This window comes from Pelophylax lessonae (genome assembly GCF_965119305.1).
Source record: "Pelophylax lessonae genome assembly, chromosome: 2".
In the NCBI taxonomy this organism is placed as follows: domain Eukaryota; kingdom Metazoa; phylum Chordata; class Amphibia; order Anura; family Ranidae; genus Pelophylax; species Pelophylax lessonae.
The window spans coordinates 664,140,431-664,164,268 of record NC_138769.1 but is presented as its reverse complement, the minus strand read 5'-3'; the positions used below and the strand labels follow the sequence as shown (position 1 = coordinate 664,164,268).

Below are 23,838 nucleotides of genomic sequence, written 5' to 3'. Positions count from 1 at the left end.
GCTTCCACATGCAAGCCTGATTTATGACTGACTATTCAGGTTTTTACATAAGCTGGATTGTCTATAGAAAAGACAGCCAGAATTGCTGCTGAGGATTCTGCAGGCAGAGAGCCTCTGGGCTCTTTACTCCTCCCCATTTACCACAAAATTCATTTTACTGCCACTTGATCCAAATAGACAATAGATGTTAGAATGAAGATCACAGCCAGAATTGATCAGTTACCAAAGCAGCAGCTTTAAATTCAATGCAATAGTGGCCATGTCAGTTACTCCATTCAGTACCTTCTAAAGCCTCACCTTACTACTCCACCATCCCCCTCATTTTTGTCATTGTGGGTAGGGCAGCATGTAACACAGTGGGTTCTCTGTTTGCTTCAATTAGCTAGGTCAACAGATCTACAATGCATGCTTACCCACTCCTTGTTCCTAATACAAGTGACAATCAGGCACAGAAGCAGACACAAAAAGGCCCAATACCAAAAGTGCTGTGGTGCACTGCCTGTTGAAACGTGAGGTTGGTCATGTCAGCAACGGTGGCAGGTTTTGATGATCATTTTTGCTTTTAAAAAAACGGGAGCATTAGGCCTCTCCTTTAAGTTGATGTAAAGTGGGGACAATATCTTATGAATAGTATATGGTGGCACTGCTCTGATTTTCTGCTTAATGGAAGCATTCTTGAACTGGTGGACAAGAACATGTCTCTCCTTTCCATTTGGGTGGGTCCTGCTTCATAAAACCCAACTTCAGTTCCAAAAACAAATACTGTTTTTTTTTTACATTACATGCCCTCTGCCAACTCACAGCTAGACAAGCAAGTAGCCCTGCTTGTGTAGCTTTGCTGCTCCCCACCACGCCCTCCTGGGTGCTTTTATGACATCACCTGGGATGGACAGGAAGGAAGAATTGGAGAAGGGGCTTGCTTTTAAAAACAAGCATATACAGGAAAAAAGCAGCACATATCTTGATCAGACACCAAAAAGGCACATTGAATTTCTGTATTATACTGTAGTTTATGATTTATGGATTAGTATGCAAAGAAATGGAAAAATTCCCACATTAATCCAGAAGTCATAAAGTACAGTACAATACAGAAATTCGAAGAAATTGAAATATTCCCATCATAGAAAAGAAATTGGGGGGGGGGGGGGAGGGAGAGAGAAAAGTAAATGGGACAACATGCAACCCATTCCTCTACTGCAATGAGGATGTTCAAAAATCTAGTCTTAGAATTAGCAGTCTGAATGGAGTAAATCACTTCGTACCACAGATGATATATTGGCCATCCAAATGGATTCGACCAGCGCTATGGAGTGTGTAAAAACAATTGTGTACAGGTATGGAGCTGCCACCAACCAACCTCTAAGATTAGGGGTTAAGTATATGAAGGGTATGAAGGGATTGGCAACGGCGCTAACCTGTTTAAAAAAATAAAGCGTATTGCACCGGTTCCCGTGTGTGTAGTGGTGATAAATTATAAACCAAGTGAGAATAAATTCCAAGTGATCATAAAGAGCAAGTGCCAAATGACATGATCTATATTTGGGCTAAGAATGTATATGTGCCCAGAAAGTGCTTAGGTGCTAGAAATAAAATGTTAAAACATCAAATATAAAGTGCTGATTTATTTATTCCAATGGTGCAATAGTGCGGGTATTTACAAAATATTAAAATAAAGTGTTGTAAACATAAAATTAGGACTTTTATCCCTACTGTGCAAAAAGCGATGCTACTAGTGAAAAAATTAAAAGTGGTGGAATCACTGAGGCCATTGCCGAGAAGTGCTATGCCTAAGAAAAGCACTAGGTGTCCCACTCACCCTTTTTCACTCCTGAGCACAGGGTATTGAATACAGGCTGTAATAGTCTCCACAAACAGCAGGTAAAAACTCAGGGTGCAATCTTTTTGGTGTGCAAACCTCAGGGGGATCCTCCGGTGGAGTTTGTACGTCAACCTCACTTCCGGTTTTTGCAGTTGGTAGCCGTGGAACGCTGAAGCATCTCAGCGCCCTGCGTCTGCATTGCTTACTGAAATTGATCAGCCTGAAATGTAGTTTTACTACACTTGCTTTTCTTTCAAATTGTATATACTACACCATGGGGCTCTCTTTGTCTTGAGCACCCAGAAGATCCCCCTGAGGTTTGCACACCAAAAAGATTGCACCCTGAGTTTTTACCTGCTGTGTTTGTGGAGACTAGTACAGCCTGTATTCAATACCCTGTGCTCAGGAGTGAAAAAGGGTGAGTGGGACACCTAGTGCTTTTCTTAGGCATAGCACTTCTCGGCAATGGCCTCAGTGATTCCACCACTTTCCTTTTTTCACTAGCACCGCTAGGGATAAAAGTCCTAATTTTATGTTTACGGACAACACTTTATATTTTAATATTTTGTAAATACCCGCACTATTGCACCTTTTGAATAAATAAATCAGCACTTCTAATGTTTCACATTTCTAGCACCTAAGCACTTTCTGGGCACATACATTCTCAGCCCAAAAATAGATCCTGTCATTTGGCACTTGCACTTTATGATCACTTGGTATTTTTACTTGGTTTATAAATTGTATTCATCACCAAAATACACACGGGATCCAGTGCAATACATTTTTTTTTTTAAACAGGTTAGCACCGTTTATTAAAAAATAGCGCAACCATGCAAAAGAAATGACTATCAAATATGGAGACCATCCATAAATAAAAATGGGGATTTAGTTCCACCATATGGCCATATCGTGCTCAAGCCCACCACTGCGTCAAAGTACCCCATTATCGGTGGGTCCAGACTTCTGTGGTTGAGCATCCCACCCCCCACACACACCTGTACTCTATCAGAGTCCACCATCAAGTAGATACAGGAGGAGTCCTTTGTAGTGCATTAGCACATCCATCCCAGAAAGGAGTGTTGTCTCCAAGGGTTGGAGAGGCTGGATTCACCCCTTTTCTATGGATAGTGTAGGACCCACTGATAATGGGGTACTTTGACGCAGTGGTGGGCTTGAGCACGATATGGCCATATGGTGGGACTAAACCCCCATTTTTATTTATGGATTGTCTCTATATTTAATAGTCATTTCTTTTGCATGGTTGCGCTATTCTTTTAATATACACATCTTGCTTGGTCCATAGCTGCACCGCCTTTAGATATACGATATACATGTTCAGGGTTTGCTCCCCCAATTTTTTGCTTGTTTATTAGGTTAGCACCGTTACCAATCCCTTTATACCCTTCATATATTGGCCATCCAGCCATAGGTTTGATGTTTTACGCCGACTGGAAAGTTGGATAACCTTTTAAGAGGTCGAAAAGTCAGACTGACAATTCTAAATTTCCTCCAGACAGATTTTGGACATCCTCAGTAACCATTTGATTACTGTAGGTGGATTTGTTAAAATTACAGCCGTTTTTTGGCCAGGGAAAAAAAATGGGCAGGAAGAAAAAAAAAAAAAAAAAAAAAAAAAAAAAAAAGACAGTAGTATTTGTTTTTGGAACTGAAGTTGGGTTTTATGAAGCAGGACCCACCCAAATGGAAAGGAGAGACATGTTCTTGTCCACCAGTTCAAGAATGCATCCATTAAGCAGAAAATCAGAGCAGTGCCACCATATACCATTCATAAGATATTGTCCCCACTTTACATCAACATAAAGGAGAGGCCTAATGCTCCCATTTTTTTATATGCACCAGGGTATACTACCACCTGGTCAGTTTATAGTTACTCTGCCGTAGGAAGAATAATGAACTAGTTTCATTACCCTACTTGTTTAATCGGGGGACACATTTTTCTAGTTTTCCCTCCCCTCCGAATACACAGTATATGTTAAAGGGGTACTATAGTCAAAAGCAAGTAGACTTATATAAAAAACTTAAATGAGAGTAGGACTGGTAAAGTTAACAAATTTTTTCTATTGGATAAAAGTCCTCCATGGAATGCAGTGGTTTTTGGAGGCTTCTAATAAAGTAGGATCACTAGATACCTAGAAATCCAGTGATGAGGAAATGCCCCAATTTGTTTTACATTCTTGTAGGCCAAGCGTATATGCACCTGACAACATGATGTATCATCCGTTTTCCAGTGATGGACTACGCACCTGGTGTAAGGTTGTCTTCCAAATGGAAGTGTCCTGCATAAATGCCCCCCCCCCCCCCCTACTGTACCCCGAATGTACATAAACTAGGGTTTGCAATAAAGTTTAGTGGTTTCTTCCATACACCTGCAGGACTGCTTTCCAATGACTGCAAAAGGGCAAAATCTGAAGAGGGCACACAAGTTTAAAGCCCTGTACACATGCACAGATTGTTGGCCAACTGATCGGCCAACTTTTGTCCAGTGTTTGTTGGTTGAAATGTGCTCTAGACTTGCACTGGACTTTTGTTGGCCAACAAAAACCAACTTCAGAAGTGATGTTATGTTCTGGTTGACTTTTCTTCTCTGAGCATGCCCAGTCTTGCTCATCTGATTTTTGTCTGCCGAAATCTGTACTGACTGAGGAACAATCGGCCGTTCTTTGTTGGCCAACAAAAATTTTATAGCATGCACACCAGATTTTTTTCGGCCGAAAATTCGCAGTTGGTTGTCGGAAGCATCATACTAACAAGCCAACAATCGGCAGATCGGACGTTGGCCAACAATTTACGGCCAACAATCTGTGCGTGTGTACGGGGCTTAAGGAATACATGCAAGATGTGTAAAAGTTGCAGTGGTAATTCGGAGGGAAAAAAAAAAAAAAAACACACATGGTGGGATTTACTAATACTAGCACACTCAGAATCTGGTGCAGCTGTGCATGGTAGCACATCAGCTTCTAGCTTTAAGCTTTTAAAAAAAAAAAAAAAAAAAAAAGAAGGGGAAACTTGACTGGTTTTTATGCAGAGCTGCACCAGATTTTGTATGTTCATTTTATTCAATTTCCCTCCAGTGACTTAACAGAGAAGACTTATGTAGTGCTAATCTGGGCCATTTAATTACTTTGCCACTCACCTGTCCACTGTTGACAGCTGCATGTTGAGCAGAACATGTAAAAATCACCATAGTCAAGAACTTGATCAGAGAGCCCATGGACTCCAAGGAAGATGGGATTTCTGTCACAGGAGACAATCTTAGTACAGCATTTCCAATGTACCCCAAGCCCCATAAAAACTTTGCATTTTCAGATAACCGCATGCACAAATTGGAGCGATCAGCATTCCGCCCACAACACATACTTTACATGTTTGGAAAGTGGCAGAACTGTAAATAGTATACAGGTTTTAAAAGTTTTTTTTTTCACCATTCTGGTCAGTCCCTGCTCTAGTCAGAGACCCCATACAGATAATGTCCCTGGTGGGATATACACCAAGGAGGTCCATCAGTGTACGACCTGTGCCAATTATGCCACTATGCTGCAAGTTCTAGCCATGAGATGTCAGATACAGTCTTACGCCTATAGGTCAGAATGGCTTTACAGATAACGTGTAAGCAACGTGCTTTTTTTGATGGCACCTTCAGTTAAGGTTTACCATTTTATATCACCTTTCCCTAACAAGTACTTTAGACTAAAAGGGCAAGCTATCATTCTGGCACTGCCCTCAGTTTGGCCATGCAGGACATTCAACCCCCTTGCATACTTTAGGCCAGTGGGAAAAAATAAATAAATAATAAAAACACACATGCCTGAAGTGCATTTCTTTGCATTGCGTTTTAGCCTGCAAACAAACGTTGACTCCTAATCTTCTAGATTGTAAGCTCCAACAAGCAGGGCCATCTAGTTCCTCCCGTTTTGAACTGTATTGTAACTGTATCGTCTTCCCTCACATTGTAAAGCGCTGCGCAAACTGTTGGCGCTATATAAATCCTGAATAATAATAATAATAATAATAATAATAATAATAATAATAATAAGGGCAGGGAACATACCCGAAGTCTTATGTTCCAGGAATCCTTCCTTGAAGATCTCAGCTACCCAGGCCTGAAGTTCAGGGTCTTGGTTGACCATTTCATCACTGCTATAGAAGTAATTTACAATGTTTGACACAAAGCTAGAAAGGACAGAAACAGATTGAAGAATGATTCAAGGATGCTTTTAGGAATTTCCCCCTCCCCCCCCCCCCAACATTTTTAGCTTTAATAGAAGTGACCTCTACCTCTCCAGAGCTGACCAGATCTTCATGCCATCATCCCTGTACAAGTAATTAGGAATTGACTCCATTCCTCTGCTTTCAATGTCATCAGGGAGACAAAGGCTACTATAGGTCACCCCATCCATGGCTTTCTTCATCAGTACTGGGATCCCTCCATTTCCCACTGCCATAGCCTAGATAGAAACAGATAGAGGCGTAAAAGTAGTCTCCCAGCACAGCAGTGCCATGTTGTGGATAAAGACAGATAGCCACCATTAGGTGGACATAAACTATTCACTACATATTAAGATCAGTGTTTCTCAGTCAGGGTTCTGCTGTGATCTACCCGTTAGTCACAGGCAGCTGATGGGCAAGTCACATGCCCTCTGCCGACTCTTACAGCTACACAAGCAAGTAGCCCTGCTTGTGTAGCTTTGCTGCTTCCCACCGCCCCCTGGGTGCTTTTATGTGACATCACCTGGGATGGAAGGAAGAATTGAAGGGGCATGACAGAAGAGTTCTCATCACAGCCACTTCCCTGCTAGCTCTGGAAATGAAAAGACAGCTTCTCTGCAAATGAAAAGAGATGCCCTGCCATTCGCCCTGGGCTCATGTACGGTACCCTAATACCATGCAAGGTGCTCTGATCCCAGGTGTCCTGATGCCCTGTGCACTGCTTATCTCAAGTTTGACCTAGAATTGTGTATTCATGCAGATAAATCAGAGTTAGAACCACGCCAGGGTTTTTATTTTTTTTTTAATTTTGCCGTGGAGTTTCCCTTAAAATCCATACCAGACCCATCTGTATTGCCGGGAGCCGACAATACATTAAAGTGGAGAGCAAGTTTAAAATTACATTTTCCTTTAGAAGTGTCAGTATTGCTGCAGCAAGATCCATACATCGTACAAACGCGCTACTTTACAGGCACATTAAGGGGACAGACCAGGCACAATATTTAAAGGAATTTTTAAATTGGTTTCATTTTAAGCATTAAAATCACTGCTCCTGTAAAAACAATTTAAAAATGGATACCTGTCCCCCAGGGCAATACCTGGGTCCCCATACAGGGCGATAAACTTGTATAAACATTTAAAATGAGGACTTTAATAGCGTTTGCTAGAACTTTCTCTGTTCGAGATGTTCTGGTGCTAACCAAACAGGGGGGTGTTCAGCCCATCAGCATACTAGACACTTGACTAGAACCTTGCACCTTCCATTTGGGACCCTTTGAAGAGGAACACGAATCCAAAACCTAAATACCGTACATGGCATAAAAGCAAACCGGTTTAAAAGTTAGAGCAGCAACAAGGGTTGTTTAGCTACTCAATCATTTTTTGGAGGGTTTACATTGTTCATTTAGCTGACCATTCATACATCGAGGGATTAATCTGGCACATTGTGTGGTCACTACAATAGACTCAAGCAAAAACACACTACCACAACATTTTGTGGTCAACACAAGACCTTCTTACTTGATCAAAAAAGCCTTTGGGTCCAATAATCTGTTTCCGGAGAAGTGTGTTTATTTCCAGTGTGAAGCGAAGATGTGGCATAAGCAGCTAAGGAAAACAAAAATAAAAAAAAAATTATATTATACATTATGCAATGTAAAACCTGAGAAAAAAAAAATAATCACATGAGGCTCCAGTCAGATCTAACCTCACATTCTTTTTACAGTTTAGACAGAGCAAAACTTTCTAGAGAATCTTTTATAAGAATTAGAGCAATGATGGACCATTTTGTGTAAACATCTTGTAGTTTAAGGCAGATGGAGAAACTTTGTGAAACCTTAAATTATGTAAAGCCTCATGGTCCCTTTCATATCTGAGCAATGCATTAACACGTGTTGTATTGCTGGGCTGGCAATGGGAAAGAAAAGGAAGCAAAATAAAAAACACAGAATGGGGCTTCCAAAGCCAAGATAAAGCCCATATTTTCCTGATGGGAAAGGTTAGCGGAGAGAAGCCCAGTCCCATGACCTCATAACCAGCCTTGCCTCCCCATTCCTTTGTAGGACATCAGAGCAGCCTGCATTTATGAGTGACAAAGTGAAAAAATGTAGCATTCTTTTAACATTAGTCCTTCTGAACTCTCATTTGAGGTATCATTTAGCAATTATTGGGGTAATTTACTGGGTCATAAAGTAAAGAGAACATTGCCATGTACAGTAGTTGAGAAATATTAAGCATGACCTTTAAAGTTCCTGGCAATCCACTAAAACATGTAATGCAAAACCTCTTGTAAGAAAGATTTAGTACTCCACACTCACCTTATACACTGGATGTGCCATTGGAAGTTGCCTGATGGTTGCAATGGAGAAGACCTCTGCTAATAAATGGGTGCGGAGAATGTGAGCATTAACTTGGTGTACTTGGAAATCAGAATTCCGCACCCAGATCTTGGCCAGTAACCAGTCAAATTCTGAGTCACTGGGCAGGAAGATTGGAGCATCATCTCCAGGGGTCTGAGATAACTGGAATAAAAAAAATACAAAAAACACACTTCTATAATGATCCAACATCTTCATAAAATTGTGTTCCGTTCATGAAATGCATTACAGTCATGAATAGCAAACAATACAAGTGGCTTTTCCTTAACCAGATGTATATAAAAACATGTCTACCATATATGGTTACAAACTGTTTTGTACTTTACTTTTAAAAAGTAAAGCCCGTTGGAAGACTTGCTTTTACAAGTTTCTGAAAAGTCTGCATAAGGAGACAAGGCATGCCCTTATTGGCAAATTAGAGAAAGATTGCAGACTATCAGCTATTAAAGTGGTTACACCTACCTAATGCCTGTATTGGGTAAATAACTATAGTTCACTCACAACCCTATAGCCAAAATCCTTATGTCACTTGTTCACTTACTCGTCAGCTCTCCTTCGTTTCAATGCACGAATGACCATATAGACAAAGGGTCCTGAACAAAGGCCTAGTTCACATTAACTGGGGGCCAGAATAGTGGGAGCAATAAATGTACCATTACTGCAGTCAGTTGGAGGAAGGTGGTGGCTAACATTGGTAGGCCATGAAAAAAGATGGCCACCATTAGCACTGGAATTTGCCTTTTCTGCATCACCGTACGGAGCAAATCGGGACAAGGACTACACAGGCCCCATTGTGCAGGTGATCCTGATTGTGCCTGTCAAACTGCAAAAAAAATCCAAAGCTCCCTTCAGCTTACAAATCACTTTATTGCAGGGGCTAGTTTATGGAAAGCAGCAGTCTTAGTTTGAGGACAAAATAGGCATTGCTTCCCATTTTTGTTCTCACTGCCAGTCAAGCGTTGACTACACTGCAGTCTATTACACCTAATGCTCCTGCTACCTGGAACAAGTATACTGAAATTTAAAGCGGAGTTCCGGCCATGAAAAATAAATTTCAATAAAAATACCCCTGGGACAGTCAGGGCTAGTACATTCCATAATGGATAGCCTCTGTACTGTCCCGGGTCACACTTACCTGCAAGAAGAAATGCTCACCTTTAAAATTTCTTCTCCAGCGTTGCCATCTCGGATGTGGGCAGCTGAAGCCAGCACGATCCTCTTTTGCGTCCTCTTCCGACCTCTTCGGTCCCACGATGCACTGCACTGGCCCCGCTAGTCACTTCTGGTGTGGCACCACATTCCTCCACAGCTTCTGGGCATGCGGCGTCGCACCGGAAGTGATGAGCGGGGCCGGTGCCGTTGCATTTATTCCTGGGAGCAATGACGTTCAGCTCCCAGGAATCATTGCAAACCGGAAGTGACGGCGCGGGCCGCAGCCACAGAGGGAGGAAGTGGAAGAAAGGGGAGTATATTTTTCTACGATAATAATGCAAGTAAAAATAAAATCGTAACTATCCATTTCCTTTTTTAGGTGACTAAAAGCAAGCGGATGGCCACAAAATCAATTATGTCGATTTTGTGGCCGGAACTCCACTTTAAGCTACCTGTTCAGTGGTCACACAAGGTTGAGGTAACTATTACAGATTTACCTATGCCAACACACATGCTCTTTAATGATCGATCCAACATTTTTTGCAGACTTGCATATACAGGGCGAAATACCTTGTTAAGCTTCAAAAGTTTAAAAAAGTGAACTTGCCTGAATTGCAATTGGGACAAGTTGATCCTTAGGATTTTTCCACAGTAGACACATAGGGGCTGCAAGGTATTGTTGGTTTCCATTGATAGAGTTATTTGCAGGAACTTTCTCAAGAAGCTTGTAGTCTGACAGGAAAATGTGACCATTCTGCAGGAGGAGAATTTAATTCACTATTAGAACTTCTAAGCAGCCTCAAACTAACATTTTAGATATAGCAAGTGTCACAGCCTGTCCGGTTTTTGCCATCTTTTCTCTTTGGAAGATTTACCTGCACATCTGTTTAAAGTGCTGGGGAGAATTACTACCAATGGAATGGAAAAATCAAACCATTTGTCCCTTCCCATTCTATTAGGGTCATGAAAAAGGCTGAATACTTCCCATCCAAAATTAAACATTGTGGCTGGAATGAGGAGAAAATGAACACCAACAATTCATATTACATCTCTGCATCAGATATGCCCACCTCGAGTTCTTTCTCTAGGTTTGTTGAAGCCCCAATTGAGGGAGCCACCATGTGTTCATCAACTGGGAAATTTTTTGGGATTCGGAAGCATTTCTTGATCAGAATGGGGTTATTGCCATTCAAAAACTGGCTACCAAAGAATGAATCCTCCTTCCACATCTCATGCACTAGATCTGAAATACAATATTAAAAAGCAAAGTGGATCATCAAGTTTATAGGAGCCTCTGAAGGCTTATTTATAATTATTATATAATACACCAGTTTGGTTAAAGAACAAAACAAGCAAGGCTGCGCTCAAAACTGTTCCATATGAAGCCATTTATTCAGTTATGACTAATGACCTAAAACCTTGGCTTAGGTTCTGAGATGAGGGGGGGTGTAGTCCCAGCAGCCAGGACTGATTAATGCTGCTTGGGATTTCAGTGTAGCAGATCCAGTGTTGGCAGAATTTTGCACCTAAAAAAAAAAAAAAAAAAAAAAAAAAAAAAAAAAGGGACATATGAAAAAGTAGATGTATTGCTGAGATGTGCTGGTCTTTTGACCAGGCAAAAAAACTTTAGGAAAATTACGCAGGCTCCCATTGATTACCTATTGCGAATACCAACTGCCTTGCTTAAATGGGAGTCATGGGCCTAAAATCATACCAATATGTCAGAACACCTTATCCAATCAAGACACTGAAGCCACCGTGTCAGGCGACAGCTAAGCAACTAGCATTTAGAAGAACAAGACAGTAATGGCAGCCCAGGTTGCAGGTTTCCCCCCCCCAATTTAAAGTAGTTTCAAAGGCATAACAAATAACTACGAGAGCGCTTGTATCAATGCTTTTGCACTCCGTTAACGGCCATTTGTTTTGCAGCTGCACAGCGATGTCAAAGGTAGAAATCGAAACAAAAAACTAGGGGGACCATAGGTAATGTTATAACAGACTAAACAAAAACCAAAAATTTGATTTTAGGGTAATCCTTAAATCAGATTTTTTGCCTGGAGCACCACTTTATGACAGTGCATCGCTGCTGCGCCACCTGGGCATCTCAATCTAGCAGTTCTGCGAGGAGAGATTATTAATTAGGTAACCATACTTTTAGCAGCCCCAGTGTTCGGAATTTATAAGAAATACGACGCCTTGCTTGTCGGTAGCACAGTTCAACACCAATTCAATCATGAACTACAATCTACAGGTTCGGTTTTAGAAAGATTAAATTATGAACTACAATGTACAGTTACAAATAGATAAAGTACTATAAATCAAGAAAAATAATTTTACACACCTGAGATCTGCGATCTGTGTAGACCGGATACCTTTTTGATGTCTTCCATGTTCTGCCATGAATCAGTCTTGCATGCAAATCCTCTCAGCTTCGTTTCAAATTCACTAAGAACAGAACATGTTCATGCATATATTAGACTCCTCTATAGATAGTGTGGAATACCCATCTTCTTGGCTCCTAAAGCAGATACATACAAGTCTGCCCTGCTTAGTTACAGCGTTCTGCCTCTTCCTAGAATGACTTGGTAGGCTTAGCCATTATGGACTCATGAGCTACTTTGCTTGTGTAGTTTATGGGTCAGTAATTGCTTCTGTTGATCACAGCACTTGTCAGGACAGCTGTTACCTATCAGATCAATGCAACACATTCTTATTCCAGCTATAGTGCTTGTTACAAGCAAATCTGTTCCGTTCCTTTGGTTTTCAGAAGTTGGCCAATTAGAGCCTTTACCACTGGATAATAGCCTACATTTAAACACTTGCACGTTCCCTTTAGCTGGGTATGAATATTTAAGTATCATAAGGGGATATTGCCTACTGGAAAGAAAATAAAAAGTTTTTTGGCCTTAAAGACATATAGCTAGGAGGCGCATAATGTTCTAGCATTACCCATCACTTAAGGTTTACCTTTTGGTCAGGGGGTGAACAGCTATAGTTGTCATTGTGCGGACAACATGCCTATTGAAGAAAGCAGAATGACCGATGACCTGTGTGCAGGGATGGACTGACAACTCATGGGGCCTCCGGGCAATAGATCATAGAGCTCCCTGTGTCCACACCCACACAAAGCCCCACCTACATATTGCACTGCCCACACTACATGCGTTTGTCACATAATTTCTCTACACCAGGTTTATGTTTATTATAGAAAAAAAAAAAAAAAAAAAAATTACAAGTACAACAATGGTACATTTCTAAAATTAAAGCGGAGTTTCACTCAAAGTGGAAGCTTATGCTTATCTGATTCCCCCCCCCCCCCGGTGCCACATTTGGCACCTTTGGGGGGGGAGCGGGTACCTGTTTTTTGGCAGATACCCTGTCCCCACTTCAGTCAGACCTTGCTGTGGTGAGGTATGTCAGCATTTACTTCCCCTCCTTCCCCTGCTGCTGGTCCAGTAAGAGTGCAGCACACTTTGCCAGTAGGGAACCCGGCTGTGAAGCCCCAAGGCTTCACTGCTGGGTTCCCTTACCATCAATGGTGGTGGCAGCACGCAAACAGCCGATGGAAACACGGCTGGATTCCAGGACAGGTAAGTGCCCTAATATTAAAGAGTCAGCAGCTACAGTATGTGTAGCTGCTGACTTATTTTTGGAGGGGGGGGGAAATGGAACTCCACTTTAAGGTTTTTATAAATTAGTGCAGGTGCAACAAAGGTCTTCTTAGCTGAACAGTTTAATATGAAACACAAACCTCTGACCAGCATGTTACAAAATTGTGGACCTAGAATTTACTTTCATTTCATTCTGACATTCCCGACAATACCATACATAAATGGCGCCATTATTGTTTACATGTGTGCTCGTTCTACATAACGCTTTTTATACACAGAGTGTGCTTTACACTTTTAATATATAGAGTATGCAAAATCATTTTTTATACTTTATATAAATTTTCACTGACCACCATTGTAAGGGGAAGTCTTTCTACAGGCCACCAATATAGGAAGCATTCTTCCCACTGACCACCACCAATGTAAGGAGCATTCTTCCCACTGACCACCAATGTAAGGGACATTCTCCCTGCGGAAGTGTATGGATGTTAGTGTTATATATATATGGAATAACACTCAGTATAACATGTATGGAATATAACTCACTAAGTGCTATTCCCTATTTAGAACATGGATATTTACACACTGAGCAGCACTCTGTACAGATATCAGTGTGCACTCCATGTACTAGGAAATAGCACATGTAGATGGGCAAGGAGGAACACTCAGCCTGGCGATTTTAGACATGCCATCAAACTCATTACACACTGACCTGCTGCTGCACACCAGGCAGGTCAGATGGCTATTACTTCACTCGGTGTGCACTCTGCAGCTTCCAGCTCTCATCGGCTGTCTCCCCCGGCAGGGACGTATACTGTGGCCCCACCCCTCCGCTGAATTCCCCAGGGGGAGAGGTGGCTGAAGCGCCTGTCATTGCTGTCATCCTCATGGCTCCATGATCGCTCTCTGATCTCAGCCAGCATTGGGTCCTCTCATACAGCCGCAACAACTGCCGGCAGGGATGCCAAAGCTCACTGCCTCCTCAGGGCATAAACCTTCTCTATCCTGCATGATAATCTAGGCACATCCAGGGGCGGACTGAGCCTCTCATGGGGCCCCCCCTGACTCAGGGCCCTCAGGCAGTGCCCGAGTGGTCAGTCCACCCCTGCCTGTGTGGCCTAACGTCTTATTGCCAGTCACCAGCCAAGGGTGGGCACATGACTGCCTGGGCTCAGAGGTTGGACCAGTGATTCTGGCTGTCATTCAGTGCAATACAATCAGGCCTTCTAAATACTTGAGAAACCCAATACAAAATAAGGTAAAAGCAGTTTTTCCTCATCTTTGACAACTGTGCACTTGCAACTGTCTGGTTGTCTTGGACCAGTTGGTGAAAAGGAACTTTGATGGCCCATACAGAGCCCTGACCCCCAACCATTTTGGCTGAATGGGCACAAATTCCAATATGCACTCAAAATCTTGCACAAAGCATTGCTGGAGTAGAGGCTGTATAACTGCACATGAAAAATGTAACACATATTGGGTGTGATGTAAGGTGTCCACAAATTAGGCCATGAGGGGTCTTGTGCAGTAATTGCATTTTGAGATGCATTTACATATCAGTGTCAGTGTATTTGCACGAGGCTCTTGGCTGAAAGAAAATGACATTTAAAAAAAAAAAAAAAAAAAAAATTTCCAAGTCAGTTCTCTACAGAGTGGACCATGAAAATGTGTCATAGAATAGTTGCAGCTTCCAAAGCAATTGTTTCAAGCACAGGAATCATGCATACATGGATGATTTTTGAGCGCTACCTGGGTACATAAGAAAAAAAAAAAGTATTCATTCAAACCCCTTGAAATTTTCCACATTTTTTGTCATGTTACAACCAAAAACATAATGTATTGTATGTGATCGATCAACACAAAGTGGCACATAAAATTGTGAAGTGGAAGGAAAATGAATTGTTTTCAAACCTCTGAAAAGTGTGATGTGCATTTGTATTCAGGCTCCCTGAGTCAATCCTTTTAGAACTACCTTTCGCTGCAATCAGCTGCAAGTCTTTTTGGGTAGGTCTCTACCAGTTTTGCAAAATAGCTCAAGCTCTGTCAGATTGGATGGAGAGCGTCTGAACAGCAATTTAAGTCTGGCCACAGATTCTTCATTGGATTTAGGTCTGGACTTTGACTGGGCCATTCTAACACATGAATCTAAACCTCTGGCTGTACGCTTAGGGTTATTGACCTGCTGAAAGATGAACCTCTGCCCCAGTCTCAAGTCTTTTGCAGACTAACAGGTTTTCTTCCAAGATTACCTTGTATTTGGCTCCATCCACCTTCCCATCAACTGACCAGCTTCCCTGCTGAAGAAAAGCATCCTCAACATGATGCTGCCACCACCACCACACTTCACTGTGGGGATGGTATGTTCAGGGCGATGTGCAGTGAGGGTCTCCGCCACACATAGCCCTTTAGGCCAAAAAGTTACATTTTGGTCTCATCTGACCAGAGCACCTTTTTCCACATGATTTTCTTCTTGCCACTCTTCCTTAAAGGCCAGATTTGCTGAGTGCACAACTAATAGTCCCGTTGACAGCTTCTCCCACCTGAGCTGTGGATCTCTGCAGCTCCTCCAGAGTTACCTTGCCCAGCCAACAGTTTAGGTGGACGGCCAGGTCTTGGTAGGTTTGCAGTTGTGCCATACTGTTTCCATTTTTGAATGGATTAAACAGTGCTCCCCTAAAATGTTCAAAGCTTTTTTTTTTTTAAACCTAACCCTGCTTTAAAGATCCCCACAACTTCATCCCTGACTGGTGTATTCTTTGGCCTTTATGATGCAGTTTGTTCACGAATGGTTCTCCAACATGAGGGCTTCACAGAACAGCTGTATTTATACTGAGGTTAAGTTACACACAGGCTGACTATTTACTAATTATGCGACTTCTGAAGGCAATTGGTTCCACTAGTTTTAGTTAGGGGCATCGGAGTAAAGGGGGCTGAAGACAAATTCACGCTACAAATTTTCAGTGGTTTGTAAAAAAAATAAATAAATTTAAAGCATTTATCATTTTCCTTCCACTCCACAATTCTGTGCCACTTTGTGTTGGTCTATCACAAAATCCCAATAAAATACATTTTTAGTTGTAACATGACATGTGGAAAATGAAAGTACATTAATACTTTAATAAGGCACTGTAAACCGGTGTCATTCATAAAATGTGTCCATATCCTTGCATCTTCATACATGCAAAAAAAAGATGATTGGTCGTGCAATTTTTGGAAGTGCAAGTGCCGTTTCTTTAAATATGGTGCAAATCCTGCTCCCCTTAAGTGTCTCCACTCACTCATGGGACTGATGTGGACTCTTAGAACTGTCAAAACACTTCCATATTGTCCTGGATATGCTGGAACTTGTCTTCCTTGCTGGTTATGTTCCCCAGTGGTGTGCCATAACGCAGTATTTTTACTCAGACTGACAGAGGATGGCAAAAAAGATCCAAATCTTGCAATTCCATTTCTTAAAATTGGCAAAGTTGAAAGCAGTTACACTCACTTGTGCATAAAGAAATGCAAGCAAAATGCCGAACTGGAAGTTTGCATCAGCTTGCGTCTCACGGGCTGGAAAAAAACTGGAGTTACTCTTACGGTAACATCTTTTCTAGGAGTCTTAGGACAGCCACCTATAGACCTTGGCTCTCCCTTCTCAGGAACCACCTCAACCATGTAGATTTAAACCCCATCAGCCAGTGGGGTGAAGGTTCGAGAAGCTCCACCACCAGAGGGATCTTTATCTGTACAGGTACATGCACCAAGGAATCCAGAGCGCTGAGTGCGATTCCCCCCCCCCCCCCCCCCAAGATGAACAGTTGTAAAAGGGTGGAAGTCCCGCCCACTGTCCTGCCGGAATTGCGGCTGTTAGCAACCCCAATGCTGACATGGCCTGCCTTACTGATCTAGTCCGACTAGCTTTTGTAAGCAACTAAGGCATTTAGGCTTATCCTGAACCTAAAACTTGCCTGAAGGTTTCCGTACGATGAAAACGTGGAGATAAAACCCTCCGCCTATCTCCTTCGGTGGTACCTTTACCACAACCTTCTGCTCCTCCAGGGAGGAAAGTAAGGCTGACTGCCTTTCCGTGCATCTTGGTAATTCGGTGATGAACATCTCCAAATCCCCCTAATGGACTGGAGGTGACCGCTTCCCACTGTGGGAGGAAGGTCCCCAATCTTCCTCCCACTGTGGTCAGCTCGTAATTGACTTTTCTTGTTCTGTTCGGGAGGGCAAAAAATGGTTCCTCCCTCAGCCTCTGCCCCCAAGATTTCTTCTGCCCCTCGGTCCAGAAATTTTTTCTGAGGGCAAGACCTCCAAATTGTTCATTGCATCCACACTTGACAGGAAAATATTTTCCTGTCTGCCGTCTGGTCCAGGGTAGTTTCCAAGCCTGGCCCAAACATGTGGTCCCCTTTAAGAGGAATCCCTCAAAGTTTAACCTTGGACCCGCCATCACCCTGCCAATTCTTCAGCCAAAGAGCCCTCCTTGCTGAATTGGCCAGGGCTGAAGATCTAGCGGACAAGTGTACAGATTGTGCTGACGCATCCGCAATATAAGCCATGCCCCGTAGAAGCGTAGGAAAGGAAGCCTAGCCTGAATGGTCTGAGGTGCCACTGCCAGCCTCAATGTGCACCTTAATCTGGGTTAGCCAGTACTCCAGATTACAGGCACCCACTGTCATAGCCATGGTGGGTTTAAGATTCCCCAACAAGGAATCCCAGGTCTTTAAGGAGAGAATTCATTTAGCCAAGGGATCAGAAAGGGCCCATATCCTTGAGAGCTAGGTCTGTGCCTCGAGATCTGAGAGAAGGCCACGGTACAATTTTGGTGACTTGTTCTACACAGATGCATCTTCAGAAAAGGGAAATCTGTTTCAGGGCCCTAGAAAAGGTGCTCAGGATCCTGCCATTCGTTTTTTACTGCTTCCACCAGAACTTCATGTACCAGAAAGACCCTCCTTTTTGTTCACCAAGACCATGGTACATCTGGTCATTAAGAGAAAGTTTTCTCCTAGATTCCCAAATTGGTGTGGATAGCTCCCAAAAGATCCCACACCTCTTCCAGGGTTAATTTTTACCTAGAAGCTCTAGTGAATTCACCATCCACCTCTTCTCCCTCTGACTCCCCCTGGGAGCCTGAAGGTGTACCATCACGCTCTTCACCCTCTAACAATCAGTGTGCCTCCACTAGGGGTGGAGCAATCTCCTGCTGTGCAGACTGAAGGAACTGTTAAATTCTAAAATAAATCCTTAAACGATTAAGTGCTGGGAAGCTCCTTGACAGATGAAGTCATACCAGTACACTGCTCCGAATGCTCCCTAACTTGGCCTTCAACACTCTTTACAAAGTGCCTTTGGAAGAGGATACTCGGAACTACACCATAGAGCTAGTGGGGGAAAGGGAACACCACCCCAGGGTTCTCCTTGCCTTGGAATGGCTGATGCTGGCTTTACGTGGAGCAGTCGCTGTGGCCTTTTGCCTCTGAGGAGCTTATTTTTAGCCTTTAAATTAATTGCCCATGGGAATACACTTTGCAGTGAGTTTGCATAGTTTATTTCTGTTCATTGATGCCAATATTTCTTCCCAGTCTAAGTCTTGGAGAGCAGCCCTCATCCTTGGAAAATTTGCTCTCCTAAAGTTAGTGTTTTTATATTTCCTGTATGCATTCGTTGTCTACAGCCAAAATCATATGGTCACTGCCACCCATGTTCTTTTATATGAATATTGGTAATAAGCTCTGCATGGTTTGAGATTACCAGGTCCAGCAGAGCATCATTTTTATTTCATTTCTAGTCGGGCCTCAAATTGCACCATAAAATTGTCTTGCCACTCAATGCCTGGGTAGATGAAATACATTATTATCACTGTTATTGCACTTTAAAGCCAGCACCTAGCACTTCATACATGCAGAATGTGGTGATTGAGCATGCAATTTTTGAAGATACAAGCATATGGACCAATTTATGAAGGGCACATGTTTAAGTACTTATTCTTTATTTTACATAATTTGTTTTTTCCTCCCATTGTTTATTGCAAAATTAGTTTGCTTATTGCAAATGTAATTCACGAGTACACAAGTGGAAGTTTTTAAACAACCATGTAGCGCTCACACGTAAATGAAAGGTACAGTATCTTAAAGCAGCAGCCAGTGGCTTGGTTAATTCACATTGTTAAATTATATATTCCCATGCTTAGGATGTTAACCATTCTAAGTGTGGTAATATACAACTAGTTCCATCATACATACATGACGAGGGTATTGAAGCCAAAGCTGGACTCTTTCAGCAAGGAAAACTGGTCATTGGGGGGCAGATGCTGTACTTCATCATCAGCTACATCAATGCAGTGAGGGACACCTTTTGCATAGACTCTCCACCTATAGATGGTATATTATAAAAAAAAAAAAAAAAAAAAAAAAAAGAAGTGTAATTACAAGATCTGTCAGGATAATAAAAGCATTACTGTGCAAGATGGAACAGCTTTAACAGTGTTTGGATGCCATTCAAAATTGATGGCATCACAACGCACACTTTACTATGCTGTGGATAGAATCCTTTATTATATTTTATATTATATGATCAGATTGGCATCACAGTCAAAGGATAACACCACTTTCCTGGGAGAAAAAAAAAAAAAAAAAAAAAAACCACAAATACAATATTGTCACAATTGTATATGCTATTTTTTTAATTGAATGCCATTGAAAATTACTTTCCTTTTCAATCTGCAGCGATGTCATTTTCTGTAAAAATCTATGCAATATGGCTACCTGGAGGTGTTCTGTTTCCTACTTGTGTGATTGGCTCACTGATTTTCCCAGAAGTCTACACTAAGATACAAATCTAATTTTTGGCGTCCCTGCAGCAAAAATTGAATCTTTGGTGAGAGACTTTCAAAGAAAAAAAATATATATCACATCCAAAAACGGGATGCAGACCCTGCAGGTGCAGCAGCTGATTGAGAATTATAAAGCCACTCCCATAAAAAAATCATTCAGAACATGGACAGACAAACTGCTATTTCTTCAGAACAAAGGTAGGAATCTGCAACAAAGCTTGTAAAAATCCTTGTAATGTACATTGATCACCTAGAGGAAAGTTCCCCCCCCAAAAGTAGAGTCATTCTAAGCGTCAAAAGCAAAAGAATTACAGTGATGTACATAGTAGAATGATATGGATGTACATGCAAATCAAACATGACCCAATGTGACATCCACTTCACTCACTTGTGATTTTCTCTGGTCTGCTCCAATTCTAATTTTCTTTGTTGCTTGACAGCAGGATGAATATTCTCACTTAGAATAACGCCTGAAAAACAGAAGATTTATTTATTTAACATAGGACACCACCACAGGAATGTAAAAATACAAATAGAACAGCGCTTTTCACATAAGTATTTTTTTTTTGCACTAGAAGAGTTACGTCTTTTCCATGAGTACCTTCTCAGGAAACACCTCAACCATGTAGATTTAAACCTCCTGTCAGCCAGTGCCCTTCAGTTCTCCAAGAGTACCTCTGGCCAGCTGGTGAGATTAACATACCAACCTCCATTCTTCTGACAGTCTTATGTCCAGAACTTCTTCGGGTGGGCAACGGTGCTGTCCTGAAAGACTCCAGGAAAAGGTCACCGGTAAGAGTAACTTTTTTCCCCTAGTCTTTCAGGACAGCCACCTCAGAGGATAAGTACTTACCCCTAGGGTGGACAGCCGCTTTAAAGGCCTTTGCGCCCCAAAAGTATGATCTTTAGCGAACAGGTCCAGCCTGAAGGATAGCCCTTAGAGAAGATCAAATCCATCCTGAATCTTTTATAAGCAACTGAGGTGTTGAAGGGTATTCGGTTCAGGACAAGCCTGAATGTTTCCAGACGTTGAAAACATGGGAATAGAACCCCCGAGCAGCTATCCCCATCTGTGGTACTTTCACCACGACCCCCTGTTCCTCCAGGGAGGAAAGCAAAGCCCGTGCCTTTTCTGTGAATCTCAGTGATCCACATCCTGCGCGGAGGGAAGGGGGGCTTAAGGACACCCAGTAACCCCTCCTTACGATCCTCAAAAGTAACTGACTGGAGGTGACCGCTTCCTACAGTGGAAGGAAGGTCCCCAATCTTCCTCCCACCATGGTCCGCTCCTCATTGTTTTCTTAGGCTGTTCAGGAGGGCGAAAAAAAAAAAAATACTCTCTCTTCCCCCCCCCCCCCCCCCAGATAATTTTTCTGAAGGAAAGACCTTTTTAAAAGGTTCATCGTGTCCACCCTTGACAGGAGAGGATTTTTTTCCTTGTCCGCCGCCCGATCAGGACAGTTTCCAAGCCTGGCCTAACAGGTGGTCCCCTGTAAGGGAAATCCTGCAAAGCTTAACCTTTGACCCCCTATCACCCTTACGCCAAAGAGCCCTCCTTGCCGATTGGCCAGGGCTGAAGATCTAGCAGACATGCTTACAGATTTGGCTGTGTAACGCTCCTGCGTTTCTTATAAGGTGTGGATTTTCAGCTGCAGAAGTAGTTCCACGTCAGTAGTCATGTAGGAGATATGCTGAGATACCAATCCCAACCTCAATGACTCATGTATGGAAGGTCTTATTTCAGCCAGTAAATACACACAGTAATTAAGTTGGTTCCTAGTGTGACTTTATATACATGTGGTAAGACAATGATAAAGGTCTTAGGGATAGGTTTGAGTGGAAGTGGTAGGTGACAGACACTTGAGGTGAGACAGTGCAGATGGATGCAGGAAGGGTTAGCGATCATGTATGATAACAGATGACAGAGTAGCAGGTGCATACAGGAGAGATCAACCCAGTGCAGGAAATAGTAGCAGTAGCCACAAGAGCTAGCAATCTAGTTATGCAGATGTAAAAGACAGTCCTTGCTATGCAGAGCTAAATAGTGTAAGCCTAGTACAAGTCTATAGAGATTTCCCCTGTGGGGTACTTAGCACTAATAGCGATAGCCGAAGGATCGCTCAGGAGATGCGGATGATCCAGTAGCAGGATGCAGGGATCAGCGCAGCGAGGTTCGTCAGCGAGGAGAGCTTGCAAGCATGGAAGCTTCAAGCAAGATTAGTATCCAGGTACTGGTGTTTGAACGAACACATGTGAGTGAGAACCGACGCCCTAAATAGCCATCTAGTCCGGCGCTGGGTGATGACAGCTTCAGCCTTAAAGGGAAACACACCTATATGTGTTTCTTCTGTCTAGGTAGATGGAAATCACCCGGAATAAATGTGATAGGAGGCACTGAGAGTGCCAGAACCTTACAGGCTGATGCATCTGCAATGTAAGCCACGCCCCGTAGAAGCGCGAGAAAGACAGAATGGTCTCCATCAAGGTGGCAGCCTCAATGTGTGCTTTAATCCGAGTTAGCCAGTACTCCAGATTACAGGCAACCACCGTCATAGCCATGGCGGGTTGAAGATTCCCCAACGAGGAATCCCAGGTCTTAAGGAGAGAATCCATCCTTTTATCCATGGGATCAGAAAGAGCCCATATCTTTGAAGGCTAGGTCTGTCTGCCTTGTAATTGGAATCACATTAGTTATTCGCATAATCCCAGTGCAGGCGATAACCCCCATACAATTACAACCAGCTGATGCCCACATTAACCACAAACCAACTCGGAAGTGAAAATCCTAGATGCAGTAGACTTGCTTGACAACAGTGTTCACTTAGCGAAAGGCGAGTAATGAGGGCATTTTGTCTAGGCGCAAACCCAGACATTAACTGTGGCTTTCCAGTCTACTTCAGGACATTCCATATGTTCTCCTGAAACCACCCCTGCATTATTTTGGCATTGCGTTTCTGGGTTAGATTAGTTTTCCAATTCCTCTTACAACTGTTGAAACATAAGTATTACAATTTCAACAAGTTGTCCACCATAAGTCTTTAGACATAGCCACAGGAGGATCAAAACAAAATTATACAAACATGGATTCAAATCAGGGAGCTAGTTTGCTAGGTACGGTTGTGGGCGGGCCTACTGCACCTGTGCATGTGGCATAACATTCAAAGCATGCTCCTCAATGCATGGGACCAGACTGGGGTCATGTGAAAAGTCAAAGATTAAGGCAGTACTTAAGTGGGGAGCCTTTACTGTGTGCAGTAATAAACGTGCAGAGTTCCTCTGATAAGCAAATTGTCCCATACCACAACACTACCTTGCATCTTGCATTAGGAGGGTTTTGCTGAGCCAACTTCACCAGTCCAGCGTGCCTCCTACCTCACTCCCAACAGAATGGGGTCCAGCTGAGCATCTAGCACAGATCTTGTGATCTCACCAACTCGGTCCTTCCCCATAATACATGACCAGGACATAGATCTCCCCAATGCTAGTCTGCCCTCCGCTACTATGGAGATGGACTGGTAGGGAGGGAGCCATGACATTGACCCCCCTCACTACTGGAGGACCGGTCATCTTTTGCAGGTACCACACTTGACAGTTGCTGTACCTCGTTGCCTTAATTACTCATAGCAGCCACACTTCTCATGACCAGTTACTTCTTTGGTACTAGTGTTACTCCATACCCCTTTGAGGAATTACAGACCTAGATTCTTTACAATATGCCAGACCCAGCATGCATCCATTTGAATAACTTCAGGCCAGGCTTAAAATGGTTAATCTAACCTCCCAAATATATGCATCTGATTTAGCTCATATTGGGTCTTCAAACTCATTGGA

The 23,838-nt window shown here is 42.6% G+C and overlaps 1 protein-coding gene across 1 annotated transcript in view; it reads right to left on the bottom strand.

Annotated features, from left to right (window-relative positions):
• LOC309548235 (hydroperoxide isomerase ALOXE3-like) overlaps positions 1–23,838 on the bottom strand; it is a gene marked incomplete at both ends in the record, with an annotated part of 173,004 nt that overhangs the window by 2,315 nt on the left and 146,851 nt on the right. Inside the window, 10 exons of the mRNA XM_082248187.1 lie at positions 4,974–5,074; positions 5,889–6,010; positions 6,116–6,285; positions 7,565–7,651; positions 8,362–8,565; positions 10,181–10,327; positions 10,644–10,816; positions 11,915–12,018; positions 19,418–19,546; positions 20,396–20,477. Of these exons, the coding sequence (XP_082104313.1) occupies positions 4,974–5,074; positions 5,889–6,010; positions 6,116–6,285; positions 7,565–7,651; positions 8,362–8,565; positions 10,181–10,327; positions 10,644–10,816; positions 11,915–12,018; positions 19,418–19,546; positions 20,396–20,477 (1,319 nt within the window). The remainder of the gene's footprint in view (positions 1–4,973; positions 5,075–5,888; positions 6,011–6,115; positions 6,286–7,564; positions 7,652–8,361; positions 8,566–10,180; positions 10,328–10,643; positions 10,817–11,914; positions 12,019–19,417; positions 19,547–20,395; positions 20,478–23,838) is intronic.